The sequence below is a fragment of the Mauremys reevesii genome, linkage group 15 (genome assembly GCF_016161935.1).
Source record: "Mauremys reevesii isolate NIE-2019 linkage group 15, ASM1616193v1, whole genome shotgun sequence".
Classification (NCBI taxonomy): domain Eukaryota; kingdom Metazoa; phylum Chordata; order Testudines; family Geoemydidae; genus Mauremys; species Mauremys reevesii.
In genome coordinates, this window is record NC_052637.1 from 15305039 (window position 1) to 15331985 (window position 26947).

Here is a 26947-nt window from a genome sequence, read left to right on the forward strand (position 1 = left end):
TCCCTGTAACAATAACCCAGGGGTCAGTAGGCCCCTAACAATGCACAGTGCAACACACAGGTGATGAGATTTGCGCTAGGGCCAGATCCAATGGGAATCTGACCATGGACTTCCATGGGCACCAGGTCAGGCTCCAAGCAGGGGCAGTTCTATGTTTTTTGCTGCCCGAAGCACAACAGTCAGGAGGCCTTCAGTGGCACGCCTGCGGGCTGTCCGCGGTCAAGCAGATCTGGTGGCGTTTCTGCCAGTCCTGCACATTCGGCATGCCTGCCGCAGAATTGCCGCCGAAACCACGGGACCGGCGGACCTCCTGCAGGCATGCCGCCGAAGGCAGCCTGTCTGCCACCCCAAGCACGAGCTTGCTGCGCTGGTGCCTGGAGCCGCCCCTGTCTCCAAGGCCTGGAGAGTCTCAGACAGGCCACAGCTAACTGCTAGAAATGTGGGGCTGGAAGGGCTCTGGAGGCTTCACCACATCCAGCCCCCTGTGCTGAGGCAGGACCCAGTAAACCTGACTGCCAGGGCTTCACCCTGGTCTGTGGGTGGGGGGGGGGAGGGGCATCCTCAGACCATGCTTCCTCCAGACCTTATTTTGCTACTGACATGAGGTGATCCTGGGCAAGTCAAGGGCAGCAGAGAACCATGGGAGGGAAGGGAGAGGCTGCTCAGCAGGGACACGTGCTGCTGGGGGCACAGGTGCTATTGATGAGCTATAACGTGTGTGTCTTTATTAGGCAGCTGCCACTCTGAGTAGGAGTAAGGATGAGCAGAGTCCAGAGGAAGAGATGGGATGGAGGCAGCTGGTGTGGGTCTTCCAGAATGTGCTGTCACCATGTGTGTTTTCTGTTAGAATCATAGAACCACAGGATTAGAAGAGGCCACAAGGGCCATCTAGTCTAAACCCTACCCAGATACAGGTTTGTTGTGGCTAAACCATACGAGACAGATAGCTACCCAGCCTCCTTTTGAAAATCTCCAGTGAAGGAGCTTCCACAAGTTCCTTTGGCAGTCTGTTCCATTGCCTTGTTCTTACAGTTAGGATGTTTGTCCTGAGATTTAACCTAAATCTGCTGTGCTGTAGTTTGAACCCATTGTCTCTTGTCCTGCCCTCTGTGGCAAGAGAACAACTCTTCTTTATCTTTTTTTATGGCAGCCTTTCACATACTTGAAGATTATCATGTTCCCCCTCCAGCCCCCCACATTTCCTCTTTTCCAAACTAAACATACCCAGTTCCTTCAGCCTTTTCTCAGATAGCTGCATTCCATGTCTTTGATCATCTTTGCCACTCACCTCTGGATCCTTTCCAGTTTCTCCACATCCTTTCTATACACTGGTGATCAAAACTGGACACAGTACTGCAGTTGAGGCATAACCAGCGCCGAGTAGAGTGGTACTATCACCTTTCATGACTCGTATGCTATGCCTCTGTTAATGCAACCAAAAATGAAATTAATAGACAGCTGGTTTAAAACAAATAAAAGGAAGTATTTCTTCACACAACACACAGTCAACCTGTGGAACTCCTTGCCAGAGGATGTTGTTAAGGCCAAGACCATAATAGGGTTCAAAAAAGAACTAGATAAATTAATGGAGGACAGGTCCATCAATGGCTATTACCCAGGATAGGCAGAGAGAGTGTCCCTAGCCTCTGTTCGCCAGATGCTGGGAATGGGTGTCAGGGGATGGATCACTTGATGATATCTGTTCTATTCATTCCCTCTGGGGTACCTGGTATTGGCCACTGTTGGAAGACAGGATACAGGGCTAGATGGACCTTTGGTCTGACCCAGTAGGCCATTCTTATGTTCTTAATTGCATTTGCTTTTTTTTGCAACTGTGTCACATTGCTGACTCATGTTGAGGTTGTGATCCACCACTACTCCCAGATCCTTCTCAGCACGGCTGCTGCCAAGAAAATTATCCCCCATTCTGTATTTGTGCATTTGGGGGTCAATCTTACTAGAAATGGGTTCAGCAGAGTCAGCAGGTCCAGTGGGTAGAGCTGGAGATCTATGACCCTATTTACAACTGTGCTAATGGCTACCTGCCTTCTCCTGTTCCCTCCAATATGCTGAGATGGATGTACAATCATAAAAGATTAGGGTTGGAAGAGACATCAGGAGGTCATCTAGTCCGACCCCCTGCTCAAGGCAGGACCAACCCCAACTAAATCATCCCAGCCAAGGCTCTAAGGATGGAGATTCCACCACCGTCCTAGTAACCCATTCCAGTACTTCACCACCCTCCTAGTGAAATCGTTTTTCCTAATATCCAACCTAGACCTCCCCCCCCACCCCCCACAACTTGAGACCATTACTCCTTGTTCTGTCATCTGCCACCACTGAGAACAGTCTAGTTCCATTCTCTTTGGAACACCTCCCCCCCCCCATTCAGGTAGTTGAAGGCTGCTATCAAATCCCTCCTCATTCTTTTCTTCTGCAAACTAAATAAGCCCAGTTCCCTCAGCCTCTCCTCATAAATCATGTGCTCCATCCCCCTAATCATTTTTGTTGCCCTCTGCTGGACTCTCTCCCATTTGTCCACTTCCTTTCTGTAGTGGGAGCACCCAAAGCTGGATGTGATACCCCAGATGTGGCCTCACCCGTGCTGAATAGAGGGGAATAATCACTTCCCTCAATTTTCTGGCAATGCTCCTACTAATGCAGCCCAATATGCCATTAGCCTTCTTGGCAACAAGGGCACACTGTTGACTCGTATCCAGTTTCTCGTTCACTGTAATCCCCAGGTCCTTTTCTGCAGAACTGCTGCTCAGCCAGTTGGTCCCCAGCTTGTAGCGGTGCATGGGATTCTTCCTTCCTAAGTGCAGGACTCTGCACTTGTCCTTGTTGAGCCTCATCAGATTTCTTTTGGCCCAATCCTCCATATTGTCTAGGTCACTCTGGACTCTATCCCTACCCTCCAGCGTATCTACCTCTTCCCCCAGTTTAGTGTCATCTGCAAACTTGAGAGGGTGCAATTCATCCAATCATCCAGATCATTAATTAAGATACTGAACAAAAGCGGCCCCAGAACCAATGCTTGGGGCACTCCGATTGATACCAGCTGCCAACTAGACATCAAGCCGTTGATCACTACCCATTGAGCCCGATGATCTAGCCAGCTTTCTATCCACCATATAGTCCATTCATCCAGCCCATTCTTCTTTAACTTGCTGCTAAGAATACTGTGGGAGACCATATCAAAAGCTTTGCTAAAGAAAACATGTCTGTCCTCAGGAGCTCAGTAATTCCCTCTAATACATCTCTTCCACCCAAGCCAGCTCCCTTGTTTACATTTGTGCCTGGGGCCCCCTGGAGCCCCTCTCTGGGGAGTTCAGATGGAGGCAAGTGGTGCTATATTACTCTGAGGGGGGGTTAGCGATGAAGGAGCCAGCCTGGGCCACCACATTTGTTTATTCCCCCACTTACTGTTAATGGTTATCAGTATCAGTAATAGTATAGTAGTGCCTAGGAACTCCAGTCACAGACATGTAACAAAAATTCATCCCTGGCCCTCACAGTCTATACGAGAGGTGTAATGTGAGTGACAGAGACTCCTAGCACAGCAGTGACAGTGAGGATAAGGAAACAATAAACCGAACTGGGCTGTGAGCACTGACCACGCTTATTTGTCTGTTCTTAGGAGCAGAGAAAACCAGCCCCCAGCACTACTGAATAACAGAGTGTTCTTGTGGGTTCAGGTCATGGTGTAATGGTCAATGTTTTATTCTAAATATGAACACAGAATCAAAATTGGATGGAAGGTGAGTGTAAATAGGCCAGTGGAAAATTCATTGTTCCCTTGGAAGCACTAGGCTAGTCTCAGATCCTCAAACGCATGGGTTCCCTTCCCTATTGTCCTTCTGTATTTTTAAGGACCTCCAAGAAAGCTCCTAGCGATGGGCACACTTTACTTAGTTTAGTATTATTCATGCTGTTTCTCCAGCATTGAGGCCTTGGATGATCTCAGCCCTGCTGGAATTCATAGATTCCTAGTTTTTAAAACCTGAAGAGACCATTAGATTTAGTCTGATCTTTATAACACAGGCCAGTGAATTTCACCTAGTTACTGAGCCCAATAACTTGGGTTTGACTAAAGCAGCTTTCTAGAAAGGCACCAGTCTGGACTGGGAGACAATAAGGGATGGAGCAGCCACCAGCTTTGGGAATTTATTAATCACCTGCACTGTTAAAATCTGTGCCTTATGTCTCATTTGGATTTGTCTGGCTTCAGCTTCCAGCCATTGGTTCTTGTCCTGTATTTCTCCACTCGATTACAGAGCCCTTTAATACTCAAGATTTTCTCCCCATGCAGGCACATAGACACCATGATCAAATCACCTCCATGATCAAGTCACCTCTCACTCTTCCTTTTGACAAACTGAACAGATCGAGCTCTTTCCCCAACCCTCAAATCACATTTGTGGCTCTTTTTTGGACCCTCTCCACTCTTTTTGAACATCCTTTCCAAAATGCAGCCATTAGAACTGGGCACAGTGTTCCAGTGTCCATCTCACCCGTGACGAACACGGACCTAAAACCCCCTCCATTGTCCTGATCACTGGCGAGGGGTGTCTGGCAGAGCTGCTTTCCCGCCCTTTCTAACTGTCATTCCTCCTCCTCTCCCAGTCAGTTCCTTGTCCCCTTTTTTCTGTTTTCCATCTCCTCTTTCCCCTCCAGGCCCCTCCCTTCTCTTTACCTCACCCTGCATGGAGCAGGGCAGAGGCCAGCAGCAGGCACCTCCTACCAGTGGCAGCAGAACACACAGTGCTGGGGAAGGAGAGACAGAAGAACTGAGAACCCAGCAGTCATGGAGACACCAGGGAGTGGGAAACATAAGGTTGAGGGTCAGCAACTTCCGGCCCCAATGTCTTTAGCAGGTAGAGAGCTAGAAGATGCCATTTGTAACATCTGTCGGGATTATTTGACAGACCCAGTGACTATAGAGTGTGGGCACAACTTCTGCCGGGGCTGCATCAACCAGCACTGTGAGGAGGAGGAGGAGACAGCCACCTGTCCTAAGTGTGAAGAAACGATCCAGAAAAGAGCCTTCAGGTCCAACACGCAGCTGGGCAGCATCGTACAATTCATCAAACAGGAGTTAAAGCCAGGACAAAAGGGAAGGAAAGAAAATGTCTGCAAGGAACATGGCAAAGAGCTCACATGGTTCTGTAAGAAGGATTCCAAAGCCCTTTGTGAGGATTGCAAAGGATCCCTGGCTCATCACTCTCACGCTGTGATTCCCATGGCAAAGGCTGCCCACAAGTCTAAGGTAGGGGTGTTTTTGTTGGTTAATTAAATCCCTTCAGGACCCTGTGTCACACCCTCTCTAGGCAGATACCAGTCTGCTGTGACTGGACCTAACCACAGGATCCTATGTGCTTCTAAGACTTAAGCTCTGGGTCTCTCAGCTACACTCCCAGCTGCAGACCCCATGTTTGCCCCCCTTCTTTGGGAAGTGGTCCTCCACAGCCCAGCTGTCTGAAATCCCAGACCCAGCCAGTGCTGCAGCCCTGCCAAGCTCCCAGTTGGTTACATACAGTCCAGCAGATTTCCAGCTCACTGTGGGCCCATTGAGTTCTCGACTGACCCCTTCAGGGACAATGTGTCAGGCGAGCCAGGAACACAGGCTTAGCAAAGGGATTTCTTAACCGCAGACACTTGTATATGTAAGAAAGCACTAGAAAGAGTTACATATCCACACAAAATAACAGTCCTGAGACAAACTGCCCCCCCCCCATCCCTAAAGCTCTGCACAGATACAAAAATGTGTATCTGCATCCAATCCGTGATCTGCAAAAATTTTCTGTGGACTTGCAAGGCTCTACTTACCTGGCTGGGCTGAGGCTCTGAGGCAACCACCCCATCATCAGATCCCAGTCAGGGAGATCTGCACGGGCAACTGCAGGGAGCTCACGTGAAGTCGCGGACCCTCCATCTGCCCTCTGCTGGGCGGGGAGCCTGGGAGATGGGAACATGGCCAGGGGCTGCTCTCAGCCTCTACCCAGGACCACAGGAAGGCCCACCACAGCTCCCCATGGCCCCCTGGCTGGGCCTCACACTCACCTGGCCAGAGGTGAGGAGGGGGTGACCTGTGGAGCTGCCTGTAGGCTGCTCAGATGATCCCCCTCCCAGGACAGGTGGAGGGTCCACTGCAGCTCCCCACAGCTGTCTTGCTATAGCTGGGCTGCAGCTCTGAGTCCCCCCCCCCTGCAGCTGGAGCAAGTTTGGCAGCTGTGGGGAGCCTGGATCCCTCCGCCTACCCTAGGCGGGGTGAGTGGGGGGCAGGGATATGGGCTGGGGGCTGCTGAGGCCCCCCTCCCAGGGCAGGTGGAGGGACCCAGGGTCCCCACAGCTGCCAGCATGGCTCTCTGGCTCTGACCGGGGTTGGGGAGCAGCTCGAAGCTGCAGCCCGGCCACAGTAAGAGCTAGGCGGGCAGCTGTGAGGAGCCATGTCCCTGCATCCCAGGCCTCCTGCCCAGGGCAGGTGGAGGGTCTGCGCTGCGGTTCCTCACAGCTGCCCACCCAGCTCTTACTGTCAGAGCCCTGCGCGGATACAAATTTTGTATCTACATTGGTGCTGCTATCCACAAAAATAGTCTACAGATATAAAGCGGATACCCACGGATTTGCGGGGCTCGACCTATCCCCTGTGTCCCGTCTCACCCCTTCTATTACTATGGCTACACTGCAGCCTGTGGTGGCAAAACTTATGTTGCTCAGGGGTGAGAATATTCCACCCCCCGAGTGACCTAAGTTAAACTGGTATAAGCGCCAGTGTGGACAGCACTATGTCAGTGGGAGAGCTTCTCCTGCCAACATAGCTTCTGCTTCACAGGGTGGCTTTTTTATGCCAACAGGCGAGATCTCTCCCATCAGCACAGAGCGTGTTCACCACAGCTATATCAACATAGCTGCATGGCTACAGCACTTCTAGTGTAGACATATGACTCTGAGGTTTAGTCAGTATCTCAGGCAAGGTAGAGACCTTCCTGCTTTCTCTCTCTCCAGCCTTGTCTTCTGGCATATGGTGGTCGATGGCCCCTCTTGCTCTGAGAACATCCCCCCTTCAGTATAGTCTGTCCCCTTTTGCCATATGGAATCCTCTCAGCAACATGGACATCCCTTATTTGTCAAATAAATCCTTCACTAAGCTCCATGCCAATAGCAGAGCCAGAGCTTGTTTTACTTGTTTTTACTTACTAAGATGTTTTTCCTGCCTTTTAATCCAATTAGCCCTGCAATTTATATCTAATTTAACAAACTAAATGAACTCAAAGCTAAACATTTCTCACCATATGATTATGCAGTCTTACTGGCTGAATGCCTTTCAGCCAAGACCCCTCCCCCAGTCCAATGCTCCTTTCCTTGTCCTTCAGGCCTTGTGGATGTCATGGGCACAGAGAAAGGGGGAAGAGATCATCTGGGGAGTTTGCTCCCCTTTATTAGCCCTGCAGAGTGAAAGCAGGTCTGGGACTGGGAGAGGGCTCTTTAATCCAGCAGACAAAGGCAGAGTGAGATCTAATGGCTGGAAGTTAAAGCTGGACAGATTTAGGCTAGAAATAAGGTGCACATATTTTACAATGAGTGGGATTTACTATTGGAACAACCTGCCAAGGGTTGTGATGGGTTTTCCACCACTTGGAATCATTAAATCATTGTTGGGCGTCTCTCAGAGATTTGCTCTAGCTCAGACACAAATTGATGATGCAGGAATCACTGGGTGAGGTTCTCTTACTTGTACTCAAAAACAAGAGCTCAGACCAGATGATCAGAAAGGTCCCTTATGGCCTTATCAGCTGTGAATCTATGACTTGTCCTGGCTAATGTTGGTCCATACAGAAGCATAACCCTTTGTGGTTGACACAGGTGCATGGCAGTGTGTTTAGCAAACTGTAGCCACAGTGAGGAGAATAAGTTAGCTACATGATTTGCTCAGATGAATGAAATTCTTAAGTACCTAGGAAAGCAGAAATGGCTGGAAATTTACCCATAGCAGAAGGGATTGCCCTGATGGGAAGAGGGTTTTGTGCCTGAAAGTGTGCGGCACACGCATGGGGAATGGTCCTGGATGTTTTTTCACTTGGTTTTATTAAATTATAGAATATTATTGACAGTTTCCCCATTTCTCCTTTCAGGCAGAGGCAAGCATATCAAGCAGGTACTGTACATACATTTGCCTTTGTCATTTCCCCTGACACTCCTGTTCAATGCACTGCAGCATTACTGAACAGCTGAGCTGAAAGATAACAAAGAATGTCTTCTCTTTAGGAGGGAAAATGTGAACATTCAGAAACAGGAAGCCAGTTCTACTCAACAGCAGGAGCTCACAGGTAAATGAACACCACTCTCATATTCAGCAGTGCCCACCCCAAGCGCTCACAACTCATCAGTTAGGTCCAAATACATGACAAGACTGGATAAAAATATCACAAAATTTTGAACAACAACAATTGTGCCACCTCGGTTTTGAACATTTAAGGACATTCCAGCCACCCTAATCCCCACAGTCTGTGTGTGCTCTTTCAGGATGCACAGCCAGTCTCAAGAACATACGTATACATGTGAGCATCTCCTGGAGTTGGGACATTAGCTCAAATGATGGAGGTGGATCTCCAGGTTTGTGTTCAGACTGCATGGATGGGGGTTGGTCACATACCTTCATGTGCAAATACTCAGGCTGAGATAATGAGATTAGAGAGGAGGATGGTCCAGTGGTTACAGAACTAACCTGCTGTGCCACGGATGTGCTGTGGGACCTTGGGTGAGTCACTTAAGGACAGATTATTAAAGCTGTGCAGGTGCCTAAAGATGCAAATTTGCACCTAGTGAGATTTTTGGACATGCCCACATGCCGAACTCCCATTGATTTCAATAGGAGGTAGGTGCCTAGTTGCTAATGAAAATCCTACTAGGCACCTATCTAAAACTTTGGGTACCTCAATCCCTTTAGAAAACCTGTCCCTCTGTGACTCAGGTCCCCATCTGTACAATGGGGAGAGTAGTTGGGGTCTACCTCCCACAGGGGTTCAGAGGCTAAATACACTAAAGATTGTGAGGAGCCCAGACACTATGGTAATGAGGGCCAGATAGGGACCAAAACAGATTATGGCACAAACTCCAGAAGAGTTCAGTCTCCTGTCAGAGTGTTTGGCTTAGTACCAGAGATGTGTTTAATCCTAAAGAGACATGGGCAACATTTTCAATACCGTTGTGATCAAGTTACATGTGTTTTGGTGCCCCTAAGTGTGGTTTGCAATAGTTTAACTTTTGGATGGTTTTAGTTAAAACTGAAACTTAACTTTTAATTTCCATGGTTTAAAAGTTTGATTTCTTAAAATCTAAAATTGGTTTTAATGCTCTTTTGAAAAAAAAATGTCTGGCACATCTGCTCAGCCTCTGAAACTGAGAGAAATGGTCTGTGTATAATGATGATGATGAGCTATGCTGGTTTTAGCATTGGTTCTAAACGGAGAGCTATATAACTGACAGGCACATGTCCACATTTTCTGTGATGAACTAGTGTGACAAAGCTCTGACCTTGTCTCCATGGGTCCCGCGTTTTCTGGTGGATTTCACTAGCCTCAGAGGCTCACTGTGACCCTCCACATAGCTCTTCTCTCTCTAGAAGCAAGGATCACAGCCTACTGAGCCATTTTCATCCTAAGCCAGCAAGGGAGGTGAGGAGAAGCTACCCTCACACAGTCTCTGTTGTCTCCCAGTCTCAGTGATTAATTGGGGAGGGGGGAGCCCAAGCCTACTTTCTACTCCAGGCTCCAGCCCAGGGACTCTAATAGTAGCAGCTATAGTAGCTGACTTTTTGGAAACAGGACACGTACAATTCCCTGGACCACTTCCCCACAGCAGCCCCCACTTCCTCAATATTTACTTCACCCTTACCTCAGGGCCTCATTCCTTGTGCCTGATATGGTTTGTACTGCTCAGTTTCTCCAACAGCACAGCTTCCTTCTAAAGCTCCTGACATACACATCCAACTGACTAACTGGGAGGCTTTTAACTAATTTCAGCCAGCCCCTGATTAGCTTCAGGTGTCCCAATCAATCTAGCTGTCTTTCCTGCTTTCTGGAAAGATCTTAATTGGCCCCAGGTGTCTTAATTGACCTGGAGCAGCTGCCATTTGCTTATCCTGGTAACAGGGATTTGTTTAGCCTTGAGCTAATATATCTGTCTCCCACTACTTTACTATAGCCATCTGGCCTTGCCCGTCACACTAGATCAGTGGTCCCCAACCTTTTTGTGACCAGAAGCACATTCACATTTTCAGAAGAGCGTGGTGGGCGCCAACAATTTTTCAAGGCTTATTTTGTATTTGTATATTAAATAATACAAAAAAATATATTTAATATTACATAATATATGAATCCAGAGAGAAGAGAGAAGCCGGAGAAAAGCCGCGAGGACAGAGAACACCGGTGCCCGCAGCCCTGGAGTACTCTGTCCCCAGCAGGCGCGGGGCCCCAGATTCTCTTCTCTGCTGGGCACTAGGTGGGCCCCGCACCTTCTGGGGACCAAGAACACCAGCGCCCGCAGCCCCAGAGTTCTCTGTCCCTGGCAGGCGCGGGGCTGCAGCTTTTCTCCCCTGCTGGGAACTAGGCAGGCCCCGCGCCTGCCAGAAACAGAGAACACCGCGCCCGCAGCCTGAGTTCTCTGTCCCCGGCAGGTCCCTTGCTGGGCACTAGGTGGGTGCACATAAATGCCCCAGCGGGCGCCATGGCGCTCGTGGGCACCACATTGGGGACCACTGCACTAAATAAACCCAAAGTAGACTGGAGGAGCTCTGTGTGAAATGTACATCCATTTGGAAGGTCAGCATGAGACCTAGACCCAACTGAAATTCTGCTTAAATCCCATTTTGAGACTCTAAATAGGATGTAAGTGGCCAGGCCTTGTGCTGGTCCCCTGTGAAGAGGAGAATTACATCCTTTCTGAATGATTCAGAAATGAAATATAACTATAAATAGAGTGAGGCACTGAGAAAGCTGTTCTTTTTTCTATAACTAAACTTTTGTGTCATGCTCTAAACACTATAGAGTGCTCACTCACAGCAAATGTCATGCGTAAAGTAGAATACGATTCCGTCCCGGAGACAGAGAGCAGCAGCCCCCACTGGCAGTCAGCGCTCACTGACAGCGCTCACAGTGTTAATTTCACCCTCCATCAGGATATTTTTAGTAAAAGTCAGGAACAGGTCGTGAATTTTTCTTTATTGCCCATGACCAGTCTCTGGCTTTTACTAAAAATATCCCTGACAGACTCTTAACTTTAGTCACCAGCAGTAGACTTCCCGATGCTCAGTCAATTCCCTGTAATTCCACTTGTGCACACCAGGTGGTATCACTTTGTCAATCAGCCTGTGAATTCTGTTAAGCAAGAGAAATCAGGGTTTAATCCTTCAGGACAAGGAGGAAAGAGAGAATTTAATTTTGCAAAGGGAAGCCACAGGTTAACCCTAAAATGCCCAAACTCCAATGGGTATTGAGCCAAAGGTGTGGCATAACAAAAATGTTTGTCAATACTGTTCATCAAGATGTGCCTACACCTCAGATTAAGGTCTTGGTCATTCAGCTAGTCTCTGTCACTTTCCTAAGTGGGTCCCTCTCAAACCCTCCTGTCAAAACTGTTCTAGATGGCATCAATAATTAAATAATCATAGACACAGAGACTGGGACCCAGGTGCTCACCCCTCCCCAGTGACCATCCTAATCTCTGACCTGCAAAGTGATTCACACTTGCTTTCTGGACCAATAAGTATTAATATATATTATTATTTTCATAAATATTCTCTAAGGTATATTAAGTGCTTAAGTATATAAGGGTGACCACCCTGCTTGAGTTAAGGTTTAGATCAAGTTTCTGTTTAAAGCTGGTCTTTCCTAAGTGCTGTAAAATCTGCTCCGTTACTTGGATTGCCCTGAAATTTAGTGTGGCTCTTGGGGGTGTAGGTTTTTGTTATTGATCCAAATTTGGGACCATTTGATCAAGGGGTTGCTGAGATACAGCCCCCCCCATCCAGCTTTTCTTAAAAGTTGACAGATTTTGGCAACCAATTTTCGCTCATAGATAGACATGAAACTAGGGCTCAGTTGATCACACTAGGGTTTCCAAAGCTCAAGGACTGCCTGGATAGGATGTATTGGTATCCACCAGCCCTGTGGTGAAAATCAAATTAAACATTTTTTAAGACGATTTTGCTCCTCGAGTTTAGCTCATCAATAGTCTCTTGTGCTACATGAGGAGCTAAAGGGATTACAGTGAAGTCCTGCAGACAGAGAGGATAACTACCTGGACAACTGCTTCTTTTTTACAGCACTTGGATGGCTCTGTGGGAAAGTCACAGCCATTGAATTGGGGAGCCCTGCTCTAGGCAGAGTGGGTTTAAATCCAAGCTGAGGGAGATATTTCAACAACAAAAAGCAGGTCTATTGCTCCAATCTGCCTCTTCGAAAGGGGTTTTGATTTGGGGGAAATGAAATCTGAGTACAGCAGAATAATCCAAAAGCATTTACACTATTTTAGAGCAGAAAATAAACTCCACAAGCAAATAGTCACTAGGAAGGGAGGGTGTTTTGTGTGGAAGAGTAGGTGGGAACAAAGGGAGAGGGGTTGGAGGCTCAGATGATGGGGTGAGGGAAATGGGACACTGTGAAGGAATAGATGGGGGTCAGTGATAGGGGGACTGAAGAATAGGGGCAGGGGCACCTGTGACTCTCACATTCCCCTCCTGTGTCTGTGTGATGATCTGGGGGCCCCCAGCCCAGCTACAGAGGTGTGACCCACCTTTCCTTGTCCTCTCATGTGAACCAGCTCCTGGAAGGGCCCTGCCTTTTGGGGAAATCTGAGCCCCCTCCCTACCCTCTGGGTAGGCTGGGATGTGGGTGTCCCTTCCCTTCCCAGAGCTTCCCTTACAGGCAAGGGGGAAAAAACCTACTGCCTGACAACCACACGATTTACATGTAAGAGAACACCTCCAGTCTCAGCCCTCTGGCTCCATCAGCACTTGGTCCAAGCCCTTGGCTGTTACAGGAAGAGGGGTTGGCTTTTGTCTCAAAGTGATACAGTCATTCCCCATGAAGATGTCAAGTTGATGTCCTGGAGAATTCCCACTACCAGCCACCCCAATCCTTACTCTGCCTGCACAGGGATCTGAGCCATAGGCAGGGCAAACAGCGCCACATTTGGAAGCTCACCCCAGACTGTGCATCCTTTCAGCAGTGGTTGGGGTTTTACCGCACGTGTTTTGATGGATATCCTGGGCTGCCCATCCCACGGTCCAGGGGTAGCAACTTGTGATGGAAAGGGATCTCCCTCATCACAACTTGTAACCCCCACTTGACCCTGGGGAAGCCATCTCAGATAGAGGGTGCCGGATGACCTCACCTGCCACAATTTGCTACCACTGTGAAATCCTTATTTTAAGTTTGGACACAAATAAAACAAGATTTTTCTAGTTTAGAAAATTATATCAAATTAGAATCTTATTTTCTTTGTGCTCAAATTTAAAACAGAGATTTTACAGTCAGCACATTGTGATAGGAGTGCTTCCACCTAGCACGACTTGCCGCCCCTGGACCAGGGGATGGGGAATCGTGGGGGCGGAAAATTGTGATGGTGCAGCAAAAAATCCTACTGGTTGGAAATTGTGATGGGGAGCAGTTTGTGGCTCCACAGGGAAGATGTCAATGTCTCCATGGAGCAAGTACTCTAAATAAAGGTCTCAAGCCTGGGATAGCACCCAAGACCACCAGAGGCCCAGGACAGTTGGGCAGAAGCCAGGACCAGACCCCAGCCTGAGAGACTAGTAGCAGAAACAGCAAACCCCAAAGCACACATGGCCAATGGAGAGCTAGAGTCACACACTAAAGGAGATGGGCAGGAAAACTCACAGGATCCTGGTGTAAATCAGGAGTAACCCACTGGAATTACTGGGGCTACGTCCCCTCTTGTCACCCTTGGGTGAATCAGGAGTAACCCCACTAGAATCACCGGGACTAATTCCCCTCTCATTCACCCAGTGTAAATAAGAAGTAATCCACTGGAGTCATTGGAGCAGATTCCCCTCTCGCTCACCATGGGGGTGAATCAGGAGTAGCCCCCTTGGATTCCCTCCTTCCTGTATGACATATGGAGTAATAATAAATGTGTCTAGAAACAGGTCTGATCCTGCCACCTCTCCCTATTGCTGTCAGTGGGACTCTTCCATGGGCTGTTGGTGAGAGGGTGTTTCACAGGTGTGTCTCACTGGTGGCTGTGAAAGGAGCTGGGGTTGGGGTGAGGGGCACTCATGTGATTGATCAGAATCCAGGCTCAGTGCCCAGGAATCCCACGGACACAGCCCAGACCTCCCCTCAGGTCCCTGCTCTGGGGCATCATTCCCTAATGCTCACCCAGACACAATGACCGGCCTTTCCCAATGCACCAGCACTGAGCAAAGACACCCCTGCCCCTCCTCTCTCCAGGTACCTGCCCCATCTGTCTCTCTCAGGTTCACTAGCTGGGGACGTTCCTCTCTTTTAAGGAAGTTCTGGTTGGAGGCATCTAGTGTCATGTCTCTGCCCCCACCAGCTTGTTGGACAAGTGTGGAGGGAGGGGGAAGGTGTCATGAGCTGCTGCCACCCGAGAGCTACAGTTATTTTTAATGGAGGGAGGCTGCACTTGATCTCTCTGTGCTGAGCTTCTGGGTCAGATGCTGCTTCCACCTTTCTTTTCATTTTAGAGCCTGGACTGAGCAGCTGCTGCTCCCCCTGGGCTCTGTGCTAGTGAGAAATCTTCAATAAAGCTCCTCCGGTGGCTGAAACCAACCACCTGGGCAGCCCAGCCTCTGCCATCATCAACTGCTGAGCCAGACTCCAGGGGATGAGAGACACCTGGGGTAAAGTGCTGGGGACAGGCAGGAAAGTGACTCTGCACAAAGAGCCTCTCCTCACCCTGTGACATTCCCCAGGGTACCATCTGGACTGCTGGACCACTATGTCCCTTCAATGCTTCAGTCTGGGGTAAATTTTACACTGCTTTGCTGTGTAAACAGCCACTCCTGGTCAGCTTCTGGCATATAAATTCCACCCAGCCAAAATACATGAATGCTTTGGCCATCTACTCATGAATTATATACGGGGTGACACCGGCAAATTCCCCCATCACAGACTTTCCCCAGAAATGTGTCTATTTTACTGCCCAGCCCTCTCTTGGATGATACAAGCTCATATAGAGTCTGTCGTTTCATCAGTGGAAATGCACCAGCTTTGTTGTCCCAAATGGAGCTTCCATAAACTTTAATCCAAACACAGTGGTTAAGATAAAATAATAGGAGAAGTTTATTAACTACAGAGAGAGAGATTTTAAATCATTACAAGTCATGAAGCATAAAAGTTAACATTGGTTACCAAGAAAATGAAAAGATTAAAAACACAATCTAATGTCTGAACTTAGCAAGCCAAATAAACCCATAAAAGCAAAAAAAAAAAAAATTCTCACCAAGAGTTTATAGCAGTCTGTACCGCCTGAAGAAAAGTGATTTGTGGGATTTTCCTGCTCTTCTTATACTTTTCTCATCTCTTTGAGGGTCATCTCTCACTGGGATTCTAGCAACAGGGGGTCTGTTGCAGATGTGAGATTTTGAGCCGTCCCAGTGATGAAATGTAAATTTCTTGTTTATATCTTTACCCCTGCTGGACAATGGCTCTTGAAGACTTGACTAGGGCCAATATGCCTTTGTCACTGAAAAACTGGTTTGTGGATGTTAACAAACGAAATATGTACCAAAGTTACAGCATATTACAGTAGCAAGCATATAGTAGAATCATAACTTTATACACCGTGTTGATATGCATAGTTCCTCAGGACAATAATGTTCAGCAGATTATGAGTTTTCAAATGACACCTCACAAGGCATTCTTTGTACAAGATTTATCATAATTTTATGAAAAGGGGTGCACATGGGGTGCAGGTTAGCACACACCCCATTTCTGCTCCCCGTGTGTCTGTGAGTCCCAGAGCTGCTGCTCTCATTGACAAACCCAGGCTCTCACTCTCCTTACCACATGCAGGAAAGCCAACACCCCTGGGAAGGGGACAATGATCCACTCTCCCAGCCAGTTGGCAGTGGAGAGAGGGAAGGAGAGATATCGGAACAGTTACTGAAGGCTTGTCTACATTTACAGCATTGCCAACAGGAAAGCTTCTCATATCAATGTAGGTATGTCGGCAGTTAGGTTGCTGTAATTACATCAGTCGGGGGGTGGACTTTCCACCCCCTGAGCAATGTAGTTCTACCGACATAAGTTTGTAGGGTAGACCAGGGTCAAGTCTATCAGGCAGAGGGGATGGGAGGAGAGAGAAAGGGACTGAAAAGGGGCAGTGGGATCAAAAGTGGGTTGAGAGGCTACAGGAGCCAATCCAGCTACAGGGGAGGATCAGCCCACATACACATCCTCCTGTGTGAGTGTTTTCTGCCCCACCACTGTCTTGCTGGAGGCAGCGCTGAGTAGAGGGGATTCTCTGGGGGGCCCTTCTGTTAATCAGGTCGGATGTGTCATGATAGCTGGACTCACAGAACATCTCAAAACCACGAGCCGTTTATTAGAGAAAACAGCTCCCAAGTGCAGACAGAACCAGACAAACAAATAGGCTTTTACGCATCTTGAGTCCCAGCTGCTCTGTGCTGCGTTGCTGGGGGAATTCGGCTGCAAGCCCTGCCTAGCAGGCCAGCGAGTGTCACTCCAGCAAAAGGGGTCCCAGCAGTGGCATGGAGCTAACACAGGGGCTCAAAGCTCAGGTTGCAGTGCCCTGAGCCCTGAACTGTGTTGTACTTGGCTGTTCCCTATGTGCTGGCTTAGTACAGCTGCTGTTTGCAGGCTGCTCTCTCTCTAACTTACACCAGGCTGTAACAACTACCAGAAGCCAGGACACTGCCCCCGAACAATGTGGCATCAGGGTGCCCCAGACACGGCTCCTTTCCCCTGCTGTGATGGTAACAGGGACAAGTGTTGTTTTAATTACCTGTATTATCCTAGCGTCTTGGGGCTTCAACCATGGATCAGGACCATGTTGTGCCAGGCACTGGACAAACACAGAACAGAGACAGTCCCTGCCCCAGGAAGCTCACTATCTAATATAAGGGTACGTCTACACTACGGGATTATTCCGAATTTACATAAACCGGTTTAACAGAACAGATTGTATAAAATCAAGTGTGCGCGGCCACACTAAACACATTAAATTGGTGGTGTGCGTCCACGGTCCAAGACTAGCATCGATTTCTGGAGCATTGCACTGTGGGTAGCTATTCCGTAGCTATCCCATAGTTCCCGCAGCCTCCCCCCCGCCTTTGAATTTCCGGGTTGAGATCCCAGTGCCTGATGCGGCAAAAATCATTGTCGCGGGTGGTTCTGGGTAAATGTCGTCAGTCACTCCTTCCGCTGGGAAAGCAACGGCAGACAAGCATTTCATGCCTTTTTTTCCCTGGATTGCCCTGGAAGATGCCATAGCATGGCAATCATGGAGCCTGTTTCGCCTTTTGTGACTGTCACCGTATGTGTACTAGATGCCGCTCACAGAGGCGATTCAGCAGTGCTACACAGCTGCATGCTTTTGCTTTTGCATGATAGTAGAGATGGTTATCAGCCATATTGTACCATCTACCATACCATAAATTGGTAATAAGATGGGCATGGCTACCAGTCCTTTTGCACTGTTCCATTTGCTGCTGTCATAAGTGCCCCTGGCTGCTCTTAGCCAGGGGTGCAAAAGTCAAAATTGGGAATGACTCCCTGAGTCAATCCCTCCTTTTTGGTATCTAAAAATAGAATCAGTCCTGCCTAGAATATGGGCAAGTGTACTAGAGAACCACTGTATCATAGAACCAGAGAGCACAGCTGCTCTGTGTCAGATCCTGCATAGATTATGAGCTGTATGCTATTCACAGGGGGTGCTCCTGCAACAACCCCACCTGTTCATTCTATTCTTCCCCAGCCTTCCTGGGCTACCATAGCATTGTCCCCCCACTTGTGTGATGAAGTAATAAAGAATGCAGGAATACTTGTTAGTGAGAAATGAGTGGAAGGCAGCCTCCAGTTGCTATGATAGTCCACATAGGACATTAAGGAGTGTGGAGGAGAGGAGCCCAGCATCCTGCTGCTAGTCCAGGGGCAATTGAATCTTTTCTTTACACCTGAAGGGTGGGGGCTGATGAAACTCAGCCCCCTGTTGCTATGATGATGATGGTTATCAGCCATATTGTACTATCTACCAGGAAAAATTAGGGCCAGGCGCCCTTGATTGACCTGACTGATGCTAGTACGCATGGTTACCAGGCCTTTTGCACTGCCCCATGTGCCAATAGGCTGATGATGACGATGGGTATCAGTCTTATTCTACCATCAGCCACCCATGGCAGGGGGGGAGCAAGAATGTTGGTGTTGAGTGCTGCACCATCGCGTCTATCTGCAGCATTCAGTAAAGATAGGGTGACATGTAAAAGAGTCAAGACAGGATTGTTTTCCCTTTCACTTCTGGGGGTGGGTGGGGGGGTGCGTAAATTGCCGAGCTATGCCCTGACCCACCGCGGACACTGTTTTTGACCCTAGAAGCATTTGGAGCTCAGCCAAGAATGCAAATGCTTTTCAGAGACTGCAGGAACTGTGGGATAGCTTGAGTCCTCCAGTCCATGAGCGTCCATTTGATTCTTTGGCTTTCCGTTACGCTTGTCACGCAGCAGTGCGCTGAGTCCCTGCTATGGCATCTGTCTGGAGATATTTAAAAAATGATTTTGAATTTCGTCTTCTGTAACGGAGCGCTGATAGAACAGATTTGCCTGCCCTTACAGCGATCACGTCCGCATAGTCCATGCGGGAGCTCTTTCTTTATTTTGATTTTTAACTGCATCACCACCCGTGCTGATCTGAGCTCCACGCTGGGCAAACAGGAAATATTCAAAAGTTCGCGGGGCTTTTCCTGTCTACCTGGCCACTGCATCCGAGTTCAGAATGCTGTCCAGAGCGGTCACTGGTGCACTGTGGGATACCGCCCGGAGGCCAATACCGTCGATCAGCGGCCACACTAACCCTAATCCGATATCGTAATACCGATACTAGCGTTACTCCTCTCGTTAGGGAGGAGTACAGAAACCGGTTTAAAGAGCCATTAAAATCGATATAAGGTGCCCCCTAGTGTGGACGGTTGCGGCGTTAAATCGGTTTTACGCTCCTAAAAGCGGTTTAAACGCGTAGTGTAGACCAGGCCTAAGACAAGAGGTGGCTGCAGAGGGAGGAGAAGAAGGAAACAAGAAGACAATGTTGGTCAGCACAATAGGCTGTGGTCACAGCACAACAGCAGCTTAACTTGTGTCAAGTTTTCTGGAAGCATCACAGCAAAGGAGAGTTTTGAGGACAGACTTGAAGGAGGATAATGAGGAGGCTTTGCAGAGGTTTAGAGGGAGCTTCTCCCAGGCATGAAGGACAGCAGCGGAGAAAGTACTAAGGACCTTGTTTGAAAATGTAACAAATAGGCAATAGAAGCTGGCACCCTGGGCTGATCGGAGGCAGGGGGTGAGCTTTTGGTACTGAATGAGAGATGACAGGTAGGTCAGAATAAGCTGTGAAGAGCCTTGAAAGTGAAGACGCACAGCGTTTGTTTGATGCAATGGAGAAAGTGGAGCCAGTGGAGGGATGCAAAGAGAGGGGTGACATGGTCAGTGCTATGGGCTAGGCAAATGACCTTTGCAGCAGCATTCAGAATGGCTGTGAGTGGGGAAAGGTTGCATTTGTCAATGTCAGAGGGGAGGACATTGCAGCAACTGAGATATGAGATGATGAGAGCCTGGAGAGGGTTTTAGCTGTGTGGACTGATTGGAAAGGCTGTATCTTAGAGATGTTATGTGAAAGGAATCTGCTAGGCCTGGATGTGAGGGCCTAGTGACAGGTAGGATGGGGGTGTTGTCCACAGTGATCAGGAAAGTAGGCAGTGGAGAAGGAGTTGGGGGGAAGATTAGGAGCTCTGTTTTAGCTATGTTGAGCATAAGCTGGTGGCTAGATATTCACAAGGAGGTGTCAGAAACAGGATGAGCTTTTAGCCTGGACAGCAGGAGAGAGGTCTGGAGCCCAGAGGTAAATCTGTGAGTCGTCATCAGCATGGAGAAGATAATTGAATTTGTGTTTGCAGGTGAGATAACTCAGAGCTTCTTTCACTAGCATAGGCACTCCAACTTCCCTAGATGTGATAGCTATGTTGAAAGGAGAAGCCCTCCCATGGACATAGTGCTGTCTCCAGTGGGGGTTAGGTTGGTATAACTACATCACTAGATTTTCCACAGCCCTGAGCAACGTAGTTATACCGACACATATTGGTGGTGCAGACCAAACCTAACTCACTGGATCCTCAAATCAGAACAAAAAATAGAGAAAAACCAAGGGAAGGAGAGAGGCAGAGCAAACCAAATCAATAAAAATGAAGACACAGAGTCCCACATAAGATGCAGTTTTTTAACAATGTGGATAATTAACCATTGGAACAGCTGGCCCAGAGACATGATGGATTCTCCATCATTTGGGATCTTTAAATCAAGATCTGATGTCATTTTCTAAAAGATCTCCTCTACCTCTGCCACAAATTATGGGCTTGATGCAGGAATTACTAGGCGAAATTCTCTGGCCCATGCTATGGAGAGGTCAGACTAGATGATCTTGTCCCTTCTGGCCTTCACATCCATCAGTGTTTATTTATTCAGTGTAGATAAATGCAAAGTAATGCACATTAGAAAACATAATCCCAACTATACATACAAAATGATGGAGTCTAAATTAGCTTTTATCACTCAAGAAAGAGCTCTTTTAGTCATTGTGAATAGTTCTCTGAAAACGATGGGCAGCAGCAGTCAAAATAGCAAAACAGAATGTTAGGAATCATTAGGAAAGGGATAGATAACAAGACAGAAAATATTGTATTGCCTCTATATAAATCCGTTGTGAGCCACATCTTCAATACTGTGTGCAAATGTGGTGGCCTCACCTCAAAAAAAGATATATTGGAATTGGAAAAGGTACAGAAAGGGACAACAAAAATTATTAGTGGGGATGGAACTGCTTCCATGTGAGGAGACATTTAAAAAGATTGGGACTTTTCCTCTTGGAAAAAAGACAAATAAAGGGGGATGTGATAGAGGTCTATAAATTCTTGACTGATGTGGAGAAAGTGAATAAGGAAGTGTCATTTTCTCCTTTACATAATACAAGAACTAGGAGTCACCCAATGAAAATAATAGGCAGCAAGTTTAAAACAAACAAAAGGAAGTATTTCTTCACTCAATGCACAGTCAACCAGTGGAACTCCTTGCCAGAGGATGTTGTGAAGGCCAAGACTATAGCAGGGTTAAAAAAAAACTAGATAAGTTCCTGGCGGATAGGTCCGTCAATGGCTATTAGCCAGGATGGGCAGGGATGGTGTCTCTAGCCTCTGTTTGCCAGAAGGCAACACGGCATGGATCACTTGATGATTGCATGTTCTGTTCTTTCCCTCTGGAGCGTCTGGCATTGGCCACTGTCAGAAGACAGAATACTGGGCTAGATGAATTAGTGGTCTGACCCAGTATGGCCATTCTTATGTTCTTATGTTCAGTTTGCAGCAAATCTTTTAGAAAGGCATCTAATAACAGTCTAAAAACTTGATGACAAATGCTGCCATTTCCCTTGAGAAGCTGTTCCAATGGTTTGCTACCCTCACTGTTAAAATGTCATCTAATTTGCAGTTAGAATATAACTCATTAAATGAAACTGATCACTCAAACACTTACATTCCCACAGCCATGCCCTCTGCCCATCCTTTGAGGAAGCTACTGGAAGAAGTGGTCTGTCCCATCTGTCTGGGTTACTTCAAGGATCCAGTGAGCATAGACTGTGAACACACCTTCTGCCGAGTTTGTATCACAGAGTACTATGAAAAATGGGAAATGGAAACAGAGGGAGTTTTCTGTCCAGAATGCAGAAAAAATATTAAGAAAGAGAATTTCCAGACCAACAGGCAGCTTGCCAAAATCGTGCAAAATATCCAGGAATTGGGGATAAAACTTGAAGACCTAAAAAAGCAGACAGTCTGCAGGCAGCATGAGGACAAACACAAGTGGTTCTGTGAAGATGATGATGAGGTGATCTGTCTGGTTTGTGATAAAACCCACAAGGAGAGATCACACACACTGGTGCCCATCGAGAAGGCTGTGCAGGAATACAAGGTAGGAAACATTATTTATTTCTAAATAGTCAGGAGAAATTAAATCACCACAGGAGAAGTTTAATCTTAAAATTACATGGAGTTTAGCCATGATGGGTTGGAGTCTTTTAAATATACTGGGTGAAATCCTGGCCCCATTGAAGTCAATGGAAAACTCCCAAACCTGGACCCACAAAGGTACATAGGAACCTAAGTCCCAGTTATAGATGCCATTGTGATCCTCAGAGCCCCTTTATTTAGCCAAAGTGGAAGAGCTTCAACAGGAGAGACTGAGGGAGCCCCTCATCAGAATGGCCATACTGGCAGTGTCAGACCAAAAAATCATCTAGCCCAGTATCCTGTCTTCTGACAGTGGCCAGTGCCAAGTGCCCCAGACGGAATGAACAAAACAGGTAATCATCCAGTGATCCATCCCCTGTTGCCCATTCCCAGCTTCTGGCAAATAGGGGCTAGGGTCCAGGGACACCATCCCTGCCCATCCTGGCTAATAGGTATTGATGGACCTAAGCTCTATGAATGTCTCTAGTTGTTTTTTGAACCTTGTTATAGTCTTGGCCTTCACAACATCCTCTGGCAAAGAGCTCCACAGATTGACTTAAGACTTTTCTCGTTAGACTTTCCTGAAGCGCAGTGGTTAGAGCCCTCTCCTGAGAGGTAGTATTAGAACAGGGATCTCCTTTCTCATCATCAGGCAGAGAGAGCGGAATTGAACATGGATCTCTCCGATCCCAGGTGAGTGCTCCAACCACTGGGCTGCAGGTTATGAAATGGATGGCTCCTCCTCCTCTAGCTGTTTTGTGCAGAGTGAGGCTGGCTCATAGCTCATTGCCTGAAGAAACGGCCTGGGTGTCCAACCACCTGACTCCACGAGATGGGTTCCTGGCTCGGGGTCGCTGGCAGAGATAGGTGCCTCCCTGCAGCCTGGAGTTAGGTGCCTATCTCCCTGAGGGGGCGGGGCTTAGGACACTTCTATCAGCACTTCCCATTGGCTAGCTTAGGCAGCTCCTGTCCCGGCATGCTGGGGTTTGTGGATCTCAGTCTAAGGTGCCTGTCTCTCCCCAGTCATTGTACAGGGAGCCCCTAACTCAGGCTTTGTGGATTGCAGTATTGTTCCAGAGGTATTTCAGTGCTTAAAAGATAGTCATTGCAATGCTGAGTGTTGCAATATCAAAGTCCCTTTGTGGATCCCGGCCCCACTGATGTCAGTTAAGACAGGATTTCACCCACTGAACATATTAGAACATCTCTGACTTGAAACTCTGCATGGCAGCCCTCCAGCCCGTGTAGGGCATCTATGAATGTTCTATTGTTTTCACTCCCCCATGGTCACTTGCTCTTACAAGAAATTAAAGCAGCGATAATGTTTTGTATTTGCACACAGCATGTGACTTCCCATCCCAGCTCACAGAGCCCCACACAGACACCAATGGGTCTAGCCGCAGAGCCCTGCCCTGTTCACCTTGCTTTGCACACGGGGATCTGAGGCACAGAGGGGTGATGGGCCCAGTTCTGCCCTCAGTGACACCAGTGGGAGTTTATTCCTGGAGCTTAAGGGGAGCAGGCCCTGTGTGAGTCACCCAAGATCCACAGGAGGAGTTTGTTTGCCCAGGGTTGGTGCAGACAGAGCTGCCGAACTGGCTGAAGCAGTTTAAAAGCCAGTGATGGTCATGCTCCAATGCCGTGTGCTGGAGCCCAAGGTGTGTCCGTGGGGTTCCCAGCGCTGGGGAAGGGGTCCCAGCCACACACCTTGGCACAAACACCTAGGGGGTGGAGTTAGCCCCTGGAACGAGGCACCACATGTGGCCAGAGCACAACACTTTTCTCTAACTCAGACAAAGCCAGGAGCAGACCCAGGTCAGGATCTCTAGCAGGGGTTACGCAGACTCCCTCACCCTGACACAGCACACAGCTCTTCCCTGCCCAGACCCACACCTGGCTAGACACATGCAGACTTCCTGCCCCACACCAGTGCAATTCTCTACCGCCTTGGGCCAGTCCAGCCTGTCTGTGGGCTCTGTTATGGTACTGTTGTATGGTGTGTGCACAGGACAGAGTGTCAGTTTTGCAGTCTCAGGGTACGTCTACACTACGGGACTATTCCGAATTTGCATAAACCAGTTATGTAAAACAGATTGTATAAAATCGAGTGTGCGCGGCCACACTAAACACATTAAATCGGTGGTGTGCGTCCACGGTCCGAGGCTAGCATCGACTTCTGGAGCGTTGCACTGTGGGTAGCTATTCCGTAGCTATCCCATAGTTCCTGCAGCCTCCCCCACCCCTTGGAATTTCCGGGTTGAGATCCCAGTGCCTGATGGGGCAAAAATCATTGTCGCGGGTGGTTCTGGGTAAATGTCATCAGTCACTCCTTCCTCTGGGAAAGCAACAGCAGACAAGCATTTCGCCGCTTTTTTCCCTGGATTGCCCTGGCAGATGCCATAGCATGGCAATCATGGAGCCTGTTTTGCCTTTTGTGACTGTCACCGTATGTGTACTAGATGCTGCTGACAGAGGTGATTCAGCAGCGGTACACAGCAGCATGCTTTTGCTTTTGCATGACAGCAGAGATGGTTACCAGCCATACTGTACCATCTACCAATCCATAAATTGGTAAAAAGATGATCATGGTTACCAGTCCTTTTGCACTGCACCATCTGTTGCTGTCATAAGTGCCCCTGGCTGCTCTTAGCCAGGGGTGCCAAAGCCAAAATTGGGAATGATTCCCTGAGTCAATTCCTCCTTTTTGGTATCTAAAAATAGAATCAGTCCTGTCTAGAATTTGGGCAAGTGTACTAGAGAACCACTGTATCATAGAACCAGAGAGCACAGCTGCTCTGTGTCAGATCCTGCAGAAATTATGAGCTGTATGCTATTCACAGGGGGTGCTCCTGCAACAACCCCACCTGTTGATTCCATTCTTCCCCCAGCCTTCCTGGGCTACCGTAGCATTGTCCCCCCACTTGTGTGATGAAGTAATAAAGAATGCAGGAATAAGACACAGTGACTTGTTAGTGAGAAATGAGTGGAAGGCAGCCTCCAGCTACTATGATAGTCCAGACAGGACATTAAGGAGTGTGGAGGAGAGGAGCCCAGCATCACGCTGCTAGTCCAGGGGCAATTGAATCTTTTCTTTACACATGAAGGGTGGGGGCTGATGGAGCTCAGCCCCCTGTTGCTATGATGAGAACAGTTACCAGCCATACTGCATCATCTTCCAGGAAAAATTAGGGCCAGGTGCCCTTGATAGACCTATTGGATGCTAGCTGGCATGGTTACTAGTCCTTTTGCACTACCCCATGTGCCAATAGGCTGATGATGATGATGGTTATCAGTCATATTGTACCATCAGCCACCCATGGCAGGTGAGGGGAGCAAGAATGTTGGTGTTGAGTGCTGCAGCATCGGGTCTATCTGCAGCATTCAGTATAGATAGGGTGACATGTAAAAGAGGATTGTTTTCCCTTTCACTTCTGGGGGAGGGTGGGGGGGTGCGGAAATTGCCGAGCTATGCCCTGACCCACCGCGGACACTGTGTTTGACCCTAGAAGCATTTGGAGCTCAGCCAAGAATGCAAATGCTTTTCGGAGACTGCAGGAACTGTGGGATAGCTTGAGTCCTCCAGTCCATGAGCGTCCATTTGATTCTTTGGCTTTCCGTTACGCTTGTCACGCAGCAGTGCGCTGAGTCCCTGCTATGGCGTCTGTCTGGAGATTTTTTAAAAATGATTTTGAATTTCGTCTTCTGTAACGGAGCGCTGATAGAACGGATTTGCCTGCCCTTACTGCGATCACATCCACATGGTCCATGCTGGAGCTCTTTCTTTATTTTGATTTCGGACTGCATCGCCACCCGTGCTGATTGGAGCTCCACGCTGGGCAAACAGGAAATATTCAAAAGTTCGCGGGGCTTTTCCTGTCTACCTGGCCACTGCATCCGAGTTCAGATTGCTGTCCAGAGCGGTCAGTGGTGCACTGTGGGATACCGCCCGGAGGCCAATACTGTCGATTTGCAGCCACACTAAACCTAATCCGATATGCATCCGAAGAAGTGGGTATTCACCCACGAAAGCTCATGCTGCAAAACGTCTGTTAGTCTATAAGGTGCCACAGGATTCTTTGTTGCTTTTACAGATCTATACTAACACGGCTACCCCTCTGATACGTAATCCGATATGGTAATACCGATACTAGCGCTACTCCTCTCGTTAGGGAGGAGTACAGAAACCGTTTTAAAGAGCCCTTTATATCAATATAAAGGGCCTCTCAGTGTGGATGGGTATGGCGTTAAGTCGGTTTTACGCTCCTAAAACCGGTTTAAACGCCTAGTGTAGACCAGGCTTCAGCACCAGGCTGAGAGTTTACATGAGTCCCCTTTTGCAAGCAGCTGCCTCTCCCCCAAGCAGCTTCCTCAGGCCCCCTCACACAAGGCTCTTCCTTCTTTCTTTGATTTCCTTCTGAATTTCCCAGTCTGGTCCCCCCACCTCCACCTGCTCATCGGCTAAAACCCTCCCTGGCATTGGAACTAATTCTGTGTGTTTAACTAGCACTCCACCACCCCCGGCCAATCAGGAAAATGGGGGAGAAAGTGTTGTCTCGCCAGCTCCACAGGGGCTTCAGGCTGCCTGAGAGCTCTGAGGTGATGACTTCAGCTTCCTGGGAACTGAGGTGTCTTCCTCTGTGTAGGTCGCTGGGCAATGAACAGGTTCCTCCTTATG

At 48.2% G+C, this 26947-nt stretch overlaps 1 protein-coding gene across 1 annotated transcript in view; it reads left to right on the plus strand.

Moving 5' to 3' along the window:
• The first annotated feature begins 4864 nt into the window (after positions 1–4864).
• Positions 4865–26947, plus strand: part of LOC120383110 (E3 ubiquitin-protein ligase TRIM39-like) — a 42079-nt gene continuing 19996 nt past the window's right edge. Inside the window, exons 1-2 of the mRNA XM_039500736.1 lie at positions 4865–5269; positions 21755–22234. Coding sequence (XP_039356670.1) covers positions 4865–5269; positions 21755–22234 — 885 coding nt within the window. The remainder of the gene's footprint in view (positions 5270–21754; positions 22235–26947) is intronic.